The sequence below is a fragment of the Corythoichthys intestinalis genome, chromosome 2 (assembly GCF_030265065.1).
Source record: "Corythoichthys intestinalis isolate RoL2023-P3 chromosome 2, ASM3026506v1, whole genome shotgun sequence".
NCBI classification, from domain to species: Eukaryota; Metazoa; Chordata; class Actinopteri; order Syngnathiformes; family Syngnathidae; genus Corythoichthys; species Corythoichthys intestinalis.
The window spans coordinates 13130623-13148412 of NC_080396.1; the positions used below are offsets into that span (position 1 = coordinate 13130623).

At 38.8% G+C, this 17790-nt stretch overlaps 1 protein-coding gene across 1 annotated transcript in view; it reads right to left on the bottom strand.

The window, feature by feature from the left end:
* Positions 1-17790, bottom strand: part of LOC130911844 (calcitonin gene-related peptide type 1 receptor-like) — a 75122-nt gene that overhangs the window by 31834 nt on the left and 25498 nt on the right. The window contains exons 2-3 of the mRNA XM_057829444.1: positions 10151-10208; positions 4943-5117 (exon numbers count right to left, since the gene is read on the bottom strand). Coding sequence (XP_057685427.1) covers positions 4943-5117; positions 10151-10208 — 233 coding nt within the window. The remainder of the gene's footprint in view (positions 1-4942; positions 5118-10150; positions 10209-17790) is intronic.

A 17790-nucleotide genomic window follows, 5' to 3' on the forward strand; every position in this document is an offset into this window, starting at 1 on the left:
GGGATTTTGGCCCACTCCTCCATGCAGATCTTCTCCAGAGCCTTCAGGTTTCGAGCTGGGCAACACGGACTTTCAGCTCCCTCCATAGATTTTCTATGGGGTTCAGATCTGGTGACTGGCTAGGCCACTCCAGGACCTTAAGATGCTTCTTACGGAGCCACTCTTTAGTTGCCTTGGCTGTGTGCTTTGGGTCGTTGTCATGCTGGAAGACCCAGCCACGACCCATCTTCAGGGCTCAAGGAAGGAGGTTGTCAGCCAAGATCTGGCGATACATAGCCCCATCCATCCTCCCATCAATACGGTGCAGCTGTCCTGTACCCTTGGCAGAGAAGCAGCCCCAAAAAATGATATTTCCTCCTCCATGTTTCACAGTCGGGATGGTGTTCTTGGGGTTGTACTCATCCTTCTTTTTCCTCCAAACACGACGAGCCGAGTTTAGACCAAAAAGTTCCATTTTGGTCTCATCCGACCACATGACCTTCTCCCATTGCTCCTCTGGATCATCCAGATGGTCAGTGGCAAACTTCAGACGTGTCTGGACATGCACTGGCTTCAGCAGCGGGACCTTGCGTGCGCTGTAGGATTTTAATCCAAGACGGCGTAATGTGTTTCCGATGGTTTTCTTCGAGACTGTGGTTCCAGCTCTCTTCAGGTCATTGACCAGGTCCTGCCGTGTAGCTCTGGGCTGATCCCTCACCTTCCTCATGATCAGTGATGCCCCACGAGGTGAGATCTTGCATGGAGCCCCAGAACGAGGCAGATTGACCGTCAACTTGAACTTCTTCCATCGCTCCAACAGTTGTTACCTTCTCACCAAGCTGCTTGCTTATTTTCCTGTAGCCCATCCCGGCCTTGTGCAGGTCTATTATTTTATCCCTGATGTCCTTACACAGCTCTTTGGTCTTGGCCATTGTGGAGAGGTTGGAGTTTGTTTGTTTGAGCATGTGAACAGGTGTCTTTTATACAGGTAACAAGTTCAAACAGGTGCAGTTACCTCCGTTAATGAATGGAGAACAGGAAGGGTTCTTAAAAAAGAACTAAGAGCCGAAATATTTACTAGATGGTAATGTATCAAATACTTATTTCATGCAGTTAAATACAAATGTATTATTTAAAAATTATACACTGTGATTTTCTGGATTTTAGTATTAGATTCCATCCCTCACAGTTGAAGAGAACTTATGATACAAATTACAGACCTCTACATGGCTTGCAAATGGGAAAATCAGCAAAATCGGCAGTGTATCAAATACTTGTTCTCCCCACTGTAGCTACCCAGATAGCAGACAGACGTTGATAAAACGTTGATTTTCAAATCAAACGTTGATTTGATCAAAATCATCAGTATGGTTGACATCGAAATTTTCGACAATAAACAATGTTGAATCAGTATTGCAAATATCGATGACATCTGACAGCGACTTTGAAACAACGTTGTTCTTTGGTTGTCAGGCGACGGTTGGGTTAACATTGTTTTATAGTTGATGGACTAATGTTGATAATACAGTGGTACCACTTCATACGAAGTTAATTCGTTCCAGGACCTTGTTTGTTGAAATGGTCGTATGTCGAGCAGGATTTTCCCATAAGAATACACTATAATTTAATTAATTCGTTGAATTGATCAGCAATAGTTTCAGGCGAAGTGTGTTCGGCAACAAATTGGCAGATTGAAATCTCCGCTTTTGTCACTTTTTATTCTGCAGACTTCATCTTTATGATCAGTGTTGTTAATCTTACTTTTAAAAAGTAATTAATTAGTTACAAATTACTTCTCCCAAACAGCAATTGAATTAGTAACTCAGTTACCTGAAGGTAAGAGTAATTATTTACTTGGCAAAGTAACTGGTGTTACCTTTCATGTTTTTTTTTCATAAAAAAAAGAAAAAGGAAAAAAAAAAAAAAACATAGTAACCTTTGCTATGTTTGGAAATCGTTTAATGTTGTGAATCAACTGTTAAAGTTGTTAAAATTGCTACCGTTTTTGCTTTAGTTCCCTTCTGTCTACTTTCGACATGTTAAAGTTTTAAAACTGTTTCATCATTTAAAGATAGATTCAAGTCAAGATTTTGCCGATTTAGGAGTATTTTAGATAAAAAGTTACTTATGTTCACTAGGAAGGTTCACTACAACAGAGCCTTTCTGAGAAGTCTACTGCTTCAAAATGGCGCCTGTTTATTAACGCCGCTGTCTGTCATTTCGCATGTAGTTCTATAAGCATTTTATATCTAGGTGTAGATTGTAGGCTGTCAGCTACAGTCAGGAAATATTGGAGCCACCTAGCCAAGCATCGCGTTTGCTACAACGTCACAACACTCTTCTCTCTCAGTGTCTCTGACTTTTCTCGCGTCATTCAACCAACGTAGTAATGCATCGTAATGCACACTGTCTCGTTGCCGAAACGGTGACAAAATCCGAACGGAGAAAAAAAAACGTAATGCACGAAAAACGTACAGATTTTGAACGTACGGCGTACAAATTTAAAAATCAGTGCTCACTTGTACAAATTACGCCGAAACTGTACAACTTTACAGGTATGCCTATAACTAGGGTTATTCCGATCATGTTTTTTTGCTCCCGATCCGATCCCGATCGTTTTAGTTTGAGTATCTGCCGATCCCGATATTTCCTGATCCGATTGCTTTTTTTTTGCTCCCAATTCAATTCCAATCATTCCCGATAATTTTTCCCGATCATATACATTTTGGCAATGCCTTAAGAAAAAAATGAATAAAAACTCGGACGAATATATACATTCAACATACAGTACATAAGTACTGTATTTGTTTATTATGCCAATAAATCCTCAAGATGACATTTACATTATTAACATTCTTTCTGTGAGAGGGATCCACGGATAGAAAGACTTGTAATTCTTAAAGGATAAATGTGACTTTGTATATTGTGACTAAATATTGCCATCTAGTGTATTTATTGAGATTTCAGTAAATGATACTGTAGCCATTTAACTGTTCTGCCCAAATGCATGATGGGAAGTGCAACCATGACTGTGGTTAGTGGCACCAATTGATATATCTTCTCTGTGTTGGGAACAGAGGTTGCGCTAGACTTTTTCGTTGTCTGTCATTTTGACTGACAGGGTCATAAAAATCCGGTCATAATCTATTTTTACCCGTAACTTAAATTTTTAAAATGACTATATCTTGATGCAGTCACTATATGTACATACACAATAATACAATAACACTTTATAATATAAAGTAACTCACATTAGTGCAGTCATGGATTACAGTAAGCAGGCCAGTGCTGTGTTTCCGTATATATTTTTATTAAATTATGTATATACAGGATATATATATATTTTCTTTCCACCAAGTGGGACCTTCCATGATCCTAATACATTTAATAATAATAAAATATTATATAATTCCATTATATATATATGTATATTCTTTTTTAATTTATTATTATTATTAAATAAAAATGCACGTTGATACAACGCACATAAAGGCAACTTCAATTTAAAAAAAAAAATCATTAGAAAGTTGTATGGACTTACAATCCGCTAGCTTGTTGTTTCCTGTTGTCTTCCGAAATACACCTGGGTGACGGCGCGTCAAGTGTTCGTTCATAGCCGACGTGCTACCGTGGTATGCGAGCTCAGCTTAGCAAAAAGAGTACACACAGAGGTGGCACCCTCCATATTTTCCTTGAAATAATTTCAGGCTCTGGCTAGTCTGGTCCGCTTTTTTGGCTTTATGCCGCTTTCACCGTGTTACCAATTCTGACCTTCTTGGTAATTGGCGGCGTTTTCAACTGCTCGCCGCAGTGAGGAGTGAACCGGCGATTCACTTGATTCGTTGTCATCCTTCATCCTCCACTGCATCAGTCCCTCTTTTTTCACCTTTTATCAACACCATCGTCGTTTTGGGGCTTTTTGAAGAAACTTCGGACACTCAGTTGCCTTGACATTTTTCCGAGTAAGGCCAACGACGTCATGCATCAAGAGAGACAATAGCTAATTAATATGCTCACTCGCCACCCTGTGGTCTGGGGTGTGAATTGCAACCTGTCAAAATGACAGATGGACTTCCGTTTTTTCCGTCACCGTTGTAAAAAACCGGTCAACGACGGAAAATATTCGGTTAACGCGACCCCTGGTTGGGAAATAACATAGGGTGTTAAGAAAAAGATCAACTACTACCTTTCTTCCCCACATTGCTTCCCACGATATTTCTAATTGTGGGGAGAGGGATTTTAAGGCTTTAGCCAATTATAAAAAGGCTCCAAAGACTGCCTAAATTCACTCTACTCATTACACGTTATCTTTTAGCTCTATGTGTAAGTAAAACGGCGCATTGAACGCGACAATGCGTGAGTGGGTCATGCAGCGCATGCGTTAATTGCGTTAAATAATTTTACGTGATTAATTTTTTAAAAATTAATTACCGCCGTTAACGCGATAAATTTGATAGCCCTACTTTTAGCCAAAACTAAAGACTCTGGATGAGTGTAAGACATTTTGTCTGTAACATTAAATACAAATAGAAAACAGAAAGATATTTTTTTGCCGATTCCGATACTTTGAAAATGACGTGATCAGACACGATCAATCGGCGACATCTTTACCTGTAACATTTTATTAGTCAGCTTAGGTGTTTTTTTTCCGTCTGTAAATAAAACAGGACCTCTAAAAAAATAATACAATACAAAACAACGTCGGGTGTCAATGTTGATTCAACGATACAAGATCGACAGCAGAATGTTGATTCAACATCTTTTCAATATCGGTCTGCTATCTGGGTATGAACATTTAGTTTTCCAAAAAGTAGAGACAGGTGAATATTTGCGCGTTCAAGACCAACACAAGTTATCTGGCTTTAAATCAGATGAAAATTTACTAAATTTGTGCTTTGTGGTAAATGTTAATTAGCATCCGATTAACCTAAACGGAAGAGTGGCTAACGCAGGTTTACGTCACCTTCTTCAGATCGTGGTGGATCATTGATTATCTTCAGATAGCACTCGAACTGCGCTGCCAGGATCTGAGGACTTTTTGTTCCTGGTACTGACGATATGTCACCCAAATTCTCCAACTGATCCTGCAAGGCTAAGTCATCTCCCGCTATGGACCCGACATCCTTGCACCGTGCAACCTGTGAAATGTGGTCATCTGGAATCATTCTAAGAAGACACACCCTTTCCCAAACTCTCCATTTATATTTTATTCTGACTCTTTCATTGTGGTATCACAACAAAATATGATAATAAAACCTACTATGCAATGCTACTGTAATAAAGCTGCTAGCTTGGCAGGAATGTACAGCGTGTCAAATAGGTTTTTGTTTTTTTACTGCCCAAAATGAAAATTTGTGCACCTTTATTTTGGATCCTTTAAAATACAGAAGAGTTATAATTTTGTAAATTTGATGTCCGCTAATAAGCAGCAACCACCACTATACAAATAAATCCCAGGTTTAGTGGATTTAGGATTAATCCAATATTTTAGTAATGTAAGGAATTCCTCATAAATCTGTATTATTTTTCCATTGACGTAAAGCCATATTATTACCGGTAAGTGGTTTTTCCCTGATATGATGCATTTTTTTAAACTCCAAAACTAAAACGGACTCATTGTGAGTCTCAACATCACTGCGTCGTAGGACAAATCGATAGGAACTGGTACTTAAAATTTCCGTATTTTAATGACCATAAGGCAGACCCAGAGGTGGGTAGTAACACATTACACGTACTCCGATGCATTTAATGGAGTAACTTTTTGAAAAAAAAAATACTTATAAGAGTAGTTTTACTAAGCCATACTCTTTACTTTTACTTGAGTAGATTTGTGAAGAAAAAACGTTACTCTTACTCCGCTACTTGAGGATACACAAGAGTAGTTACATTTTCCCTCTTTATTCTAAATGTTAGTTTTTTTTTTTGTTTGTTTTTTTACTATTGCTATTATTTTTGCCATTGCCAAGAGTAGCGCTACTAATTTCACCATTGAAACATTGCAACAATAATTACATGACTCCAGAACACCAATCAAACGCAAGCTTGCCGTTCTACGATCACGCAAGCCTGTTCAATCCCGCGGCTTCTTTAAAGCACCACGTCAACTGATAGTGAAGTCTATACCTCTATCCCTCTATGATGTTTCATATACAGTGGGGCAAATAAGTATTTAGTCAACCACTAATTGTGCAAGTTCTCACACTTGAAAATATTAGAGAGGCCTGTAATTGTCAACATGGGTAAACCTCAACCATGAGAGACAGAATGGGGGGGGGGGGGGGGGGGGGGAATCACATTGTTTGATTTTTAAAGAATGTATTTGCAAATCATGGTGTAAAATAAGTATTTAGTCAATACCAAAAGTTCCTCTCAATTAGGGCTGCAGCTATCGAATATTTTAGTAATCGAGTAATCGACTGAAAATTCTATCGATTAATCGAGTAATCGGATAAAACAAATATATTTTTAGGTGAAGAGCAATTATAAATATACATGAGAAAACAAGACATTTCATCTAATCTTGAACGATTTTCAGTCAATCAATGTCTTTATTTTCGATGTATATTGTTGAAAACAGCCAACAATTGCATCTCAGATGTAACTAGAATTAAAAAAAAAAAAAAAGACTAATTCACTGCTTTCACTCAAAAAACTTTTAGATCTTATTAAAAAAAAAATATATATATATATATATATATATATATATATATATATACAGTGCCTTGCAAAAGTATTCGGCCCCCTTGAATCTTGCAACCTTTCGCCACATTTCAGGCTTCAAACATAAAGATATGAAATTTAATTTTTTTGTCAAGAATCAACAACAAGTGGGACACAATCGTGAAGTGGAACAACATTTATCGGATAATTTAAACTTTTTTAACAAATAAAAAACTGAAAAGTGGGGCGTGCAATATTATTCGGCCCCTTTACTTTCAGTGCGGCAAACTCATTCCAGAAGTTCAGTGAGGATCTCTGAATGATCCAATGTTGTCCTAAATGACCGATGATGATAAATAGAATCCACCTGTGTGTAATCAAGTCTCCGTATAAATGCACCTGCTCTGTGATAGTCTCAGGGTTCTGTTTAAAGTGCAGAGAGCATTATGAAAACCAAGGAACACACCAGGCAGGTCCGAGATACTGTTGTGGAGAAGTTTAAAGCCGGAATTGGATACAAAAAGATTTTCCCAAGCTTTAAACATCTCAAGGAGCACTGTGCAAGCCATCATATTGAAATGGAAGGAGCATCAGACCACTGCAAATCTACCAAGACCCGGCCGTCCTTCCAAACTTTCTTCTCAAACAAGGAGAAAACTGATCAGAGATGCAGCCAAGAGGCCCATGATCACTCTGGATGAACTGCAGAGATCTACAGCTGAGGTGGGAGAGTCTGTCCATAGGACAACAATCAGTCGTACACTGCACAAATCTGGCCTTTATGGAAGAGTGGCAAGAAGAAAGCCATTTCTCAAAGATATTCATAAAAAGTCTCGTTTAAAGTTTGCCACAAGCCACCTGGGAGACACACCAAACATGTGAAATAAGGTGCTCTGGTCAGATGAAACCAAAATTGAACTTTTTGGCCACAATGCAAAACGATATGTTTGGCGTAAAAGCAACACAGCTCATCACCCTGAACACACCATCCCCACTGTCAAACATGGTAGTGGCAGCATCATGGTTTGGGCCTGCTTTTCTTCAGCAGGGACAGGGAAGATGGTTAAAATTGACGGGAAGATGGATGCAGCCAAATACAGGAACATTCTGGAAGAAAACCTGTTGGTATCTGCACAAGACCTGAGACTGGGACAGAGATTTATCTTCCAACAGGACAATGGAATGGTTCAAAAATAAACGTATCCAGGTGTTAGAATGGCCAAGTCAAAGTCCAGACCTGAATCCAATCGAGAATCTGTGGAGAGAGCTGAAGACTGCTGTTCACAAACACTCTCCATCCAACCTCACTGAGCTCGAGCTGTTTTGCAAGGAAGAATGGGCAAGAATGTCAGTCTCTCGATGTGCAAAACTGATAGAAACATACCCCCAAGCAATTCATTGAAACCTAGCCCTCCACAGGGCTAACGTTACGTGAGCTAGTAGCGACAGTAACGTTAATCTTATTTATTAGCGCTTAGCGCTCTTTATTAGCGCTTAGCGCTCTACTGCTTTAAGATGGCGGCTGTTTACTAACGCTGCCCAGACGCGGCTGAGTCTGTCATTTCGCATCTAGTTCAACATACATGTGATCGCTATGAGACGCATCAGACGCTACCTGTACCAACGTAGCATCATGCGGGCTAGTATTTAGCAACATCGGCGTCGTTTGTGGCGGCTGTCGGCAGCAGTAAGTTTTTTTTTTTTTCCTTCTTCCTCTCCGCACGTGACAGCGCGTTGTCCCGCATTAAAAGTAGTCCGAGCAAAACGTGATGCTTAGAGCTGTCAAAATAAACGATTACTCGAAGTGAATAAAATTACTCGGATCAGTTTTTAAACTCGAGTTACTCGAGTTGCTCGAGTACTCGTTTCAGCTCTAATCTCAATACTTTGTCATGTACCCTTTGTTGGCAATAACGGAGGCCAAACGTTTTCTGTAACTCTTCACAAGCTTTTCACACACTGTTGCTGGTATTTTGGCCCATTCGTCCATGCAGATCTCCTCTAGAGCAGTGATGTTTTGGGGCTGTCGTTGGGCAACGCAGACTTTCAACTCCCTCCACAGATTTTCTATGGGGTTGCGATCTGGAGACTGACTAGGCCACTCCAGGACCTTGAAATGCTTCTTACGAAGCTACTCCTTTGTTGCCCTGGCTGTGTGTTTGGGATCATAGTCATGCTGAAAGACCCAGCCACGTCTCATCTTCAATGCCCTTGCTGATGAAAGGAGATTTTCACTCAAAATATCTGGATACATGGCCCCATTCATTTTTTCCTTTACACAGATCAGTCGTCCTGGTCCCTTTGCAGAAAAACAGCCCCAAAGCATGATGTTTCCACCCCCATGCTTCACAGTGGGTATGGTGTTCTTCGGATGCAACTCAGTATTCTTTACTCCTCCAAACACGAGAACCTGTGTTTCTACCAAAAAATTCTATTTTGATTTCATCTGACAACAAAACATTCTCCCAGTTCTCTTCTGGATCATCCAAAAGCCCTCTGGCGAACCGCAGACGGGCCTGGACGTGTACTTTCTTCAGCAGGGGGACACGTTTGGCAGTGCAGGATTTGAGTCCCTGGTGGCGCATTGTGTTACTGATAGTAGCCTTTGTTATTGTGGTCTCAACTCTCTGTAGGTCATTCACTAGGTCGCCCCGTGTGAGTCTGGGATTTTTGCTCACCGTTCTTGTTATCATTTTGACGCCTCGGGGTGAGATCTTGCATGGAGCCCCAGATCGAGGGAGATTATCAGTGGTGTTGTATGTCTTCCATTTTCTAATAATTGCTCCCACAATTGATTTCTTTACACCTATAGCAGATTCAGTCTTCCCAGCCTGATGCAGATCTACAATTTTGTCTCTGGTGTCTTTCGACAGCTCTTTGGTCTTGGCCATAGTTGAGTTTGGAGTGTGACTGACTGAAGTTGTGGACAGGTGTCTTTTATACCGATAATGAGTTAAAACAGGTGCCATTAATACAGGTAACGAGTGGAGCCTCGTCAGACCTCGTTACAAGAAGTTAGACCTCTTTGACAGCGAGAAATCTTGCTTGTTTGTAGGTGACCAAATACTTATTTTCCACTCTAATTTGGAAATATATTGTTTAAAAATCAAACAATGTGATTTTCTGTTTTTTTTTTCCACATTCTGTCTCTCATGGTTGAGGTTTACCCATGTTGACAATTACAGGCCTCTCTAATCTTTTCAAGTAGGAGAACTTGCACAATTGGTGGTTGACCAAGTACTTATTTGCCTCACTGTAAACCACATTTTTATTGCTTACAAAATATGAGACACACTTTTTTCCACTGTAATGTAAACACAGTGCAAAACTAGTGCAATTGATTAGTGACACATCTTAAAATGGAAACAAGTAGCGATTGCCCAGAAGTCAAATGTAACATAACAATTCCAAACTTGAACTTATAAGCGATGAGTCGGCATATTTCAACCAATCATTTAGGTAGGACTTTTCAGAACCAACAAAATATATTCATTGGGTGTGGTGGTCTTACCTCAGAGCCCAGCACCAGTGCAAATAACAGTGATACTGTTCTGGTCCTCCACATGTCACTAAAGGGGGAAACAACAAAACAAATTCAAAGTCATCATTAGTGATCTTAAAGTACATGTTTTATCTGTCAAGACAGGAAATTAATGCTTCAGCAAATGTCGGCGAAACACGTGCTTATCATTTGGCAGAAGGTTTGCAATTTCCCTAATGAGTTTATGTGTATCACCACCCGATATTTGAAAAAGTATAAGAATAGCATCCGAGTTTTGCCTTTTACAAAATTCTGTTTCAGCAGCTTAAAAAAAAACACAACATGGTTGGATTTTTGGCCAGGGCAGAAAGTAATATTTCATGATGGCGCAGATACACTTCAGGAGTTATTGTTCTTCCTTCTTCTTTAAAAGCATATTTCAAAAGCAACATAATGCTGGGAAATACAAGACACAGTCATGACCCTGAGTACACAGGGAAAACATTAAATGTCAGGCAAAACACTGGGCAGAAAAGTAATATTACATTATGTTGCAAGACCACGTCAAAGGTAATTAAGCTTACTTCTTTAAAAGCCTATTTAAAAGAGAACACAATGCTGGGAAATACAAGACACAGAGATGACGGACTCAATGACTGAAACATAAAAATTTGTCCAAAAGAATAACACACAGTCATAAAGGAGAGCATGTGTGGAGGGCTGCAAAATATTTTTCTCTTTCTGTGGGGAGCATAACAGAAAACAATTGCAAACCAGTGCTCTAGGTAGTGTACCTGTTTGTCAGATGAGTTGGTAACAAGTAACCTATCGGAAAAACCGAACTTCTTATGTCAGTGAGTTGTCAGTAATATCTAGAATTTGTGCTGGAGCAATTACAGTACTAATTTAAGTATCGTAATTTTCGCACCATATAGCGCACCTGACTGTAAGCCACAGCTGTCCTCACTGTATTACGAGATATTTACACCAAAATACATCTTCCAGTAACATTTTATTTGCAGCGGCATCATAAGACTATCATAAGACCAAATGAACCACCATGAAGCTTTGAACCAACTTGCTGCAGAGCATCATTGCTTCAAGAAGTTTCAATTTGGCCATCACTGTTCTCTTGAGGGAGACAGTCAACCTCTGCTGCCAACACGGTTGTCGTCCAACATGCCTCCTAGCAAATATATACATATATATATATGTATATATATACATATATATATATATATATATATATATATATATACATATACATATATATATATATATACATATACATATGTATATATATACATATATATATATATACATATACATATGTATATATATACATATATATATATATATATACATATACATATGTATATATATACATATATATATACATATACATATACATATATATATATATATACATATACATATATATATATATATATATATATATACACAAACATACCTAAATATTAAGCCTGAACGATATATTGTTTAAACATCGCCATCCCGATGTGCGCATGCGCCATAGTCCCATCGCAAGGACGTGCTATAGTTTTTTGTTGTTTTTTTTTAATCCCACAAACTTCATGCGCTCTCACAGCCTCCTACCCTCCCCTCCCAGCTCTTTGTTCCTTAGTCACTGTGCCACTCGCTTATTAAACTTAACGATGTTGACAGATGGTTGTCTTTGATCTTGCCAGAGAAGCCGACTTCACATGCACCCCATACGTCAATCATCGTTTAACTTGTTAAATAGTTGCTGCGCAAGGAAACGCATGCTGGAATGAATGTGTGTGTGTGTGGGTGTGTGTGGGGGGGTGTTTGTGTGTGTGTGTGTGTGTGTGTGTGTGTGTGTGTGTGTGTGTGTGTGTGTGTGTGTGTGTGTGTGTGTGTGTGTGTGTGTGTGTGTGTGTGTGTGTGTGTGTGTGTGTCGAGACATTCGAGGCAGCTGGACATGTTATGTCATGGCAATAAATGCTAGAAGTGATCTTGAAGAGTTTGTAATTTCTACATGTCACTCCAGGAATCACAGCCAAGGTAGGTAAACAGAAGCATTGAATAAAGCCAAGCATTTTTCGACTACAGTACTTTATTCTTGTGTAAAAATGATTCGGTGGGACAGTAATGTTTAAAACTGATCATAATTATTACATTTGAAGTGCTAAAAAACCATTTATTGAAATTATCATAATATATATGCATTTTTGAAAATCGTACTTTGGGGGAAAAAATGAAAAACATGTCGTAAATGTATCTCTTCCCAATGCTAAATCTGAATACATACATTGCACAAACACCCAAAAAAAAATTCGGGGGGGAGGGGGAGGCTCATATGAAAGCTAAGACCCTCCCAAATGATGTTGAATGTACAAAAATATATTTGTTTCACTGAAAAACGATTTATCACTTAATGAAGACATAAAGCTAAAATTTTGGCAAGACAAAAGTTTTGTCGCCTACAGAAAGTAGTGTGAAAATTGAACAAAAAATGTGCTTCAAATACAAAAACATGTTACATAACATAAGCAAATTAAGTAGTGTTGCTGTGAGATCCAAATTTAATATTTTGTATGACTTCCATGGGCTTGAAAGACTGCATCCATGCGGTTCGGCAAGGATTCATACAATTTATTGATGAAGTCATCAGGAACATCAAAGAAAGCAGTCTTGTATGCCTCCTTGAGTTCATCCACATTCTTGGGTTTCGTCTTCCATGCTTCCTCTTTCATCCTACCCCAGACATGCTCAATGTTGTTCATGTCTGGTGACTGGGCTGGCCAGTCCTGGTGGATCTTGATCTTCTTTGCCTTGAGGAACTTTGAGGTAGAGATTGAAGTATGCGATGAAGCACCATCCTGCTGTAGAATCTGTCCCTTCTAATGGTTAGGAATGTAAGAGGCAGCTAAAATTTGTTGATATTTCAGACTATTTATGTTGCCTTCTACCCTGCAGATCTCTCGCACACCCCCATACTGGATGTAACCCCCGACCATGATTTTGCCACCACCAAACTTCCCTGTTTTGTGGCAAAATGTGGATTTTTCAGATGAATCTTCCACTGAATTACACCACAGTCCCCGCAAATATTGCAGGAGACCTTCTGGAGCCCGCATTGATCCAAGATTCACTCAGAAAACAGTGAAGTTTGGCAGTGGCAAAATCATGGTCTTGGGTTACATTCAGTATGGGCGTGTGAGAGAGATCTGCAGGGTGGAAGGCAACATAAATAGTCTGAAATATCAACAAATCTTAGCTGCCTCTTACATTCCTAACCATAAAAAGGGACAAATTCTGCAGCAGGATGGTGCTCCATCGCATACTTCAATCTCTACCTCAAAGTTCCTCAAGGCAAAGAAGATCAAGATCCTCCAGGACTGGCCAGCCCAGTCACCAGAAATGAACAGGATGAAAGAGGAAGCATGGAAGACGAAACCCAAGAATGTTGATAAACTCTGGGTAGCATGCAAGACTGCTTTCTTTGATGTTCCTGATGACTTAATCAATAAATTGTATGAATCCTTGCCGAACCGCATGGATGCAGTCCTTCTAGCCCATAGAAGTCATACTAAATATTAAATTTGGATCTCACAGCACCACTACTTAATTCGCTTGTTATGTAACATATTTTTGTATTTGAAGTACATTTTTTGTTCAATTTTCACACGACTTTCTGGAGGCGACAAAACTTTTGTCTTGCCAAAATTTGACCTTTATGTCTTCATTAAATATTAAGTATAAATATAAATCTTTTTTCAGTGATACAAATATATTTTTGTACATTTAACACCATTTGGGAGGGTCTTAGCTTTCATATGAGCCATTTCTGAAACCAATTGAATAATTAAAAGTCAGGTTATTAGCAATTGTTTCTACAAAATGGATAAGCCACAAGACTTTTGTCAGGGACTGTAGTTACGCTATTGTATAGGGATAGAACATGGCGGCCATCATAAAGCCAAAACAAAGAGCTTTTTAAGTTGAAAGTTCTTGTGAATGAATACGTACATCCCGGAATTTCTATAGATATGAACATAAAAAAGTCTAGATTCTTGGTTAAAAGCAAAAAAGCGGGCAGTTATCATTTATTTTATATTATATATTTCAAGCTAAAGTTGCGCTACTGTTTTCCCATTAATTTTTTTCACAACCTTTAAAAGTGTATGCATCGTGTTATTTTATATAATAATTACCTTGTATCCGCGACCAAATCACTCTTGAGACACTCCTGTCTGCTTGTATGCAGTAAAACCTTTGTCCTTTTTCCACCTAAATCCGGCGCTTGAACGGAGCGTGTGTTTGAGTTTATCACAACGAAAGCCACCTCAACACTTTGCCTGGGGTCATCCCCCTCCGGGAAAAGAAGGCATGGCGCAATGTCTGTAGAAGCTGTCTAGTCAACTGATGGTGAAGTCTATGCAAGGGTTTCTATATTCATGATAGAACACAAGTCCATTTGTTTTTTTTTTATAGTAAATATTAGGGCTGTCAAACGATTAAAAATTTTAATCGAGGTAATTACAGCTTAAAAATTAATTAATCGTAATTAATCGTAATTGCAATTCAAACCATCTATAAAATATGCCATATTTTTCTGTAAATTATTGTTGGAATGGAAAGATGAGACACACGATGGATATATACATTCAACATACGGTACATGAAATGTTTTTGTTTATTATAACAATAAATCAACAAGATGGCATTATTAACATTCTTTCTGTTAAAGCGATCCATGGATAGAAAGACTTGTAGTTCTTAAAAGATAAATGTTAGTACAAGTGATAGAAATCTTATATTAAAACCCCTCTTAATGTTTTCGTTCTATTCAATTTTTTTTTTTAATTTTCAATCAAAAAATAAACTAGGAGCTCGCCATTGTTTATGTCAATATTTACACCATGTTCGCTCATTGTGCTGAAACCTATAAAATCTACAATATCATTTGGGCCGAAGCGCCAGCAGAGGGCGCCAAGCACCAAAAAACAAGTAACAAGCAGACATTACACTGCTGTCATTTTAATCTGTTTGAGCGGGGCATGTGCGTTAATTGCGTCGAATATTTTAACGTGATTAATTTTAAAAATTAATTACCCCCCGTTAACGCGATAATTTTGACAGCCCTAGTTAATAGACATTCTTTTATGTTGGGTGTGCAGGTGCATGGAGTCCAGTGGATTAGACATGTCTTTAATTTAATGAAAAAAAAAAAAAACTTATTTTCATGTACTAATAAGAATAAAAACACTTCAGAATAAAATATTGACCAAGGATTGCATAATTCATGCATCAGGGGGTAAAACAGTCATTTGCGGACAGATACTGTTTCCAGCAAATTAACAATAAACACTTATTTGTAAGTTACACAAACAGCGTTTATTCGTCTCAATCAAAATTCATAACGTCAAACACACTTGGGTATTAAAACCCCCAAAGTTGGAGGACAAGTATCGCTATCAAACACTATGACTATAGCTTTGCCGTGACCAAGTAGTTTGGGATGTTCCCAAGAAAAAAGAAGAAGACTTCTGTTCCAAGCAAGATTAATTGCCGTTGTCTTCCAAGTACTCCTTTAAAGGAGCTCACTTTTTGTACTCTCCCATGTTTAGACTGAAAGTCACAGTCAACTCGAATGTATGTTGTACTTCAAGTAACCACTATGGCTATGTTTACATCACAGAACATGATGCACAATACAGATTTTTTGGTAATTTTCTCCCCCAAAACTGAGATATGGACAGAACAACGTATTGTGTGAATCATTACACCCCAGAGTACAAATTGGTTACATTTCCATTACTTCCGATGGGAAAAATATTTCTTTTTATTGCTATAAGCAATTTCAATGCTAACCCTTGTGTATTTGTTTAAGAAGATATGGAACATCCCACATCCTTAAACCCTGCTTTAACAACCCCCACTGCACGCATGAGGTCGCGGGTCATGACGCAGGATGATGGGAAATCCAAACATTGTTGTTTTGCTTAACCAGATTTAGGATTATTGACCCTCGCACAGAGTGAAGTAGATGGCAGAGCAAATGTTGTGTGATATGAAACATGTTTTGGATGTCCATGTATACAGTGCCTTGCAAAAGTATTCGGCCCCCTTGAACCTTGCAACCTTTCGCCACATTTCAGGCTTCAAACATAAAGATATAAAATTTTAATTTTTTGTCAAGAATCAACAACAAGTGGGACACAATCGTGAAGTGGAACAAAATTTATTGGATAATTTAAACTTTTTTAACAAATAAAAAACTGAAAAGTGGGGCGTGCAATATTATTCGGCCCCCTCGCGTTAATACTTTGTAGCGCCACCTTTTTCTCCAATTACAGCTGCAAGTCGGTTGGGGTATGTTTCTATCAGTTTTGCACATCGAGAGACTGACATTCTTGCCCATTCTTCCTTGCAAAACAGCTCGAGCTCAGTGAGGTTGGATGGAGAGTGTTTGTGAACAGCAGTCTTCAGCTCTTTCCACAGATTCTCGATTGGAATCAGGTCTGGACTTTGACTTGGCCATTCTAACACCTGGATACGTTTATTTTTGAACCATTCCATTGTAGATTTGGCTTTATGTTTTGGATCATTGTCCTGTTGGAAGATAAATCTCCGTCCCAGTCTCAGGTCTTGTGCAGATACCAACAGGTTTTCTTCCAGAATGTTCCTGTATTTGGCTGCATCCATCTTCCCGTCAATTTTAACCATCTTCCCTGTCCCTGCTGAAGAAAAGCAGGCCCAAACCATGATGCTGCCACCACCATGTTTGACAGTGGGGATGGTGTGTTCAGGGTGATGAGCTGTGTTGCTTTTACGCCAAACATATCATTTTGCATTGTGGCCAAAAAGTTCAATTTTGGTTTCATCTGACCAGAGCACCTTATTCCACATGTTTGGTGTGTCTCCCAGGTGGCTTGTGGCAAACTTTAAACTAGACTTTTTATGGATATCTTTGAGAAATGGCTTTCTTCTTGCCACTCTTCCATAAAGGCCAGATTTGTGCAGTGTACGACTGATTGTTGTCCTATGGACAGACTCTCCGACCTCAGCTGTAGATCTCTGCAGTTCATCCAGAGTGATCATGGGCCTCTTGGCTGCATCTCTGATCAGTTTTCTTTTTGTTTGAGAAGAAAGTTTGGAAGGACGGTCGGGTCTTGGTAGATTTGCAGTGGTCTGATACTCCTTCCATTTCAATATGATGGCTTGCACAGTGCTCCTTGAGATGTTTAAAGCTTGGGAAATCTTTTTGTATCCAAATCCGGCTTTAAACTTCTCCACAACAGTATCTCGGACCTGCCTGGTGTGTTCCTTGGTTTTCATAATGCTCTCTGCACTTTAAACAGAACCCTGAGACTATCACAGAGCAGGTGCATTTATTCGGAGACTTGATTACACACAGGTGGATTCTATTTATCATCATCGGTCATTTAGGACAACATTGGATCATTCAGAGATCCTCACTGAACTTCTGGAGGGAGTTTGCTGCACTGAAAGTAAAGGGGCCGAATAATATTGCACGCCCCACTTTTCAGTTTTTTATTTGTTAAAAAAGTTTAAATTATGCAATAAATGTTGTTCCACTTCACGATTGTGTCCCACTTGTTGTTGATTCTTGACAAAAAAATTAAATTTCATATCTTTATGTTTGAAGCCTGAAATGTGGC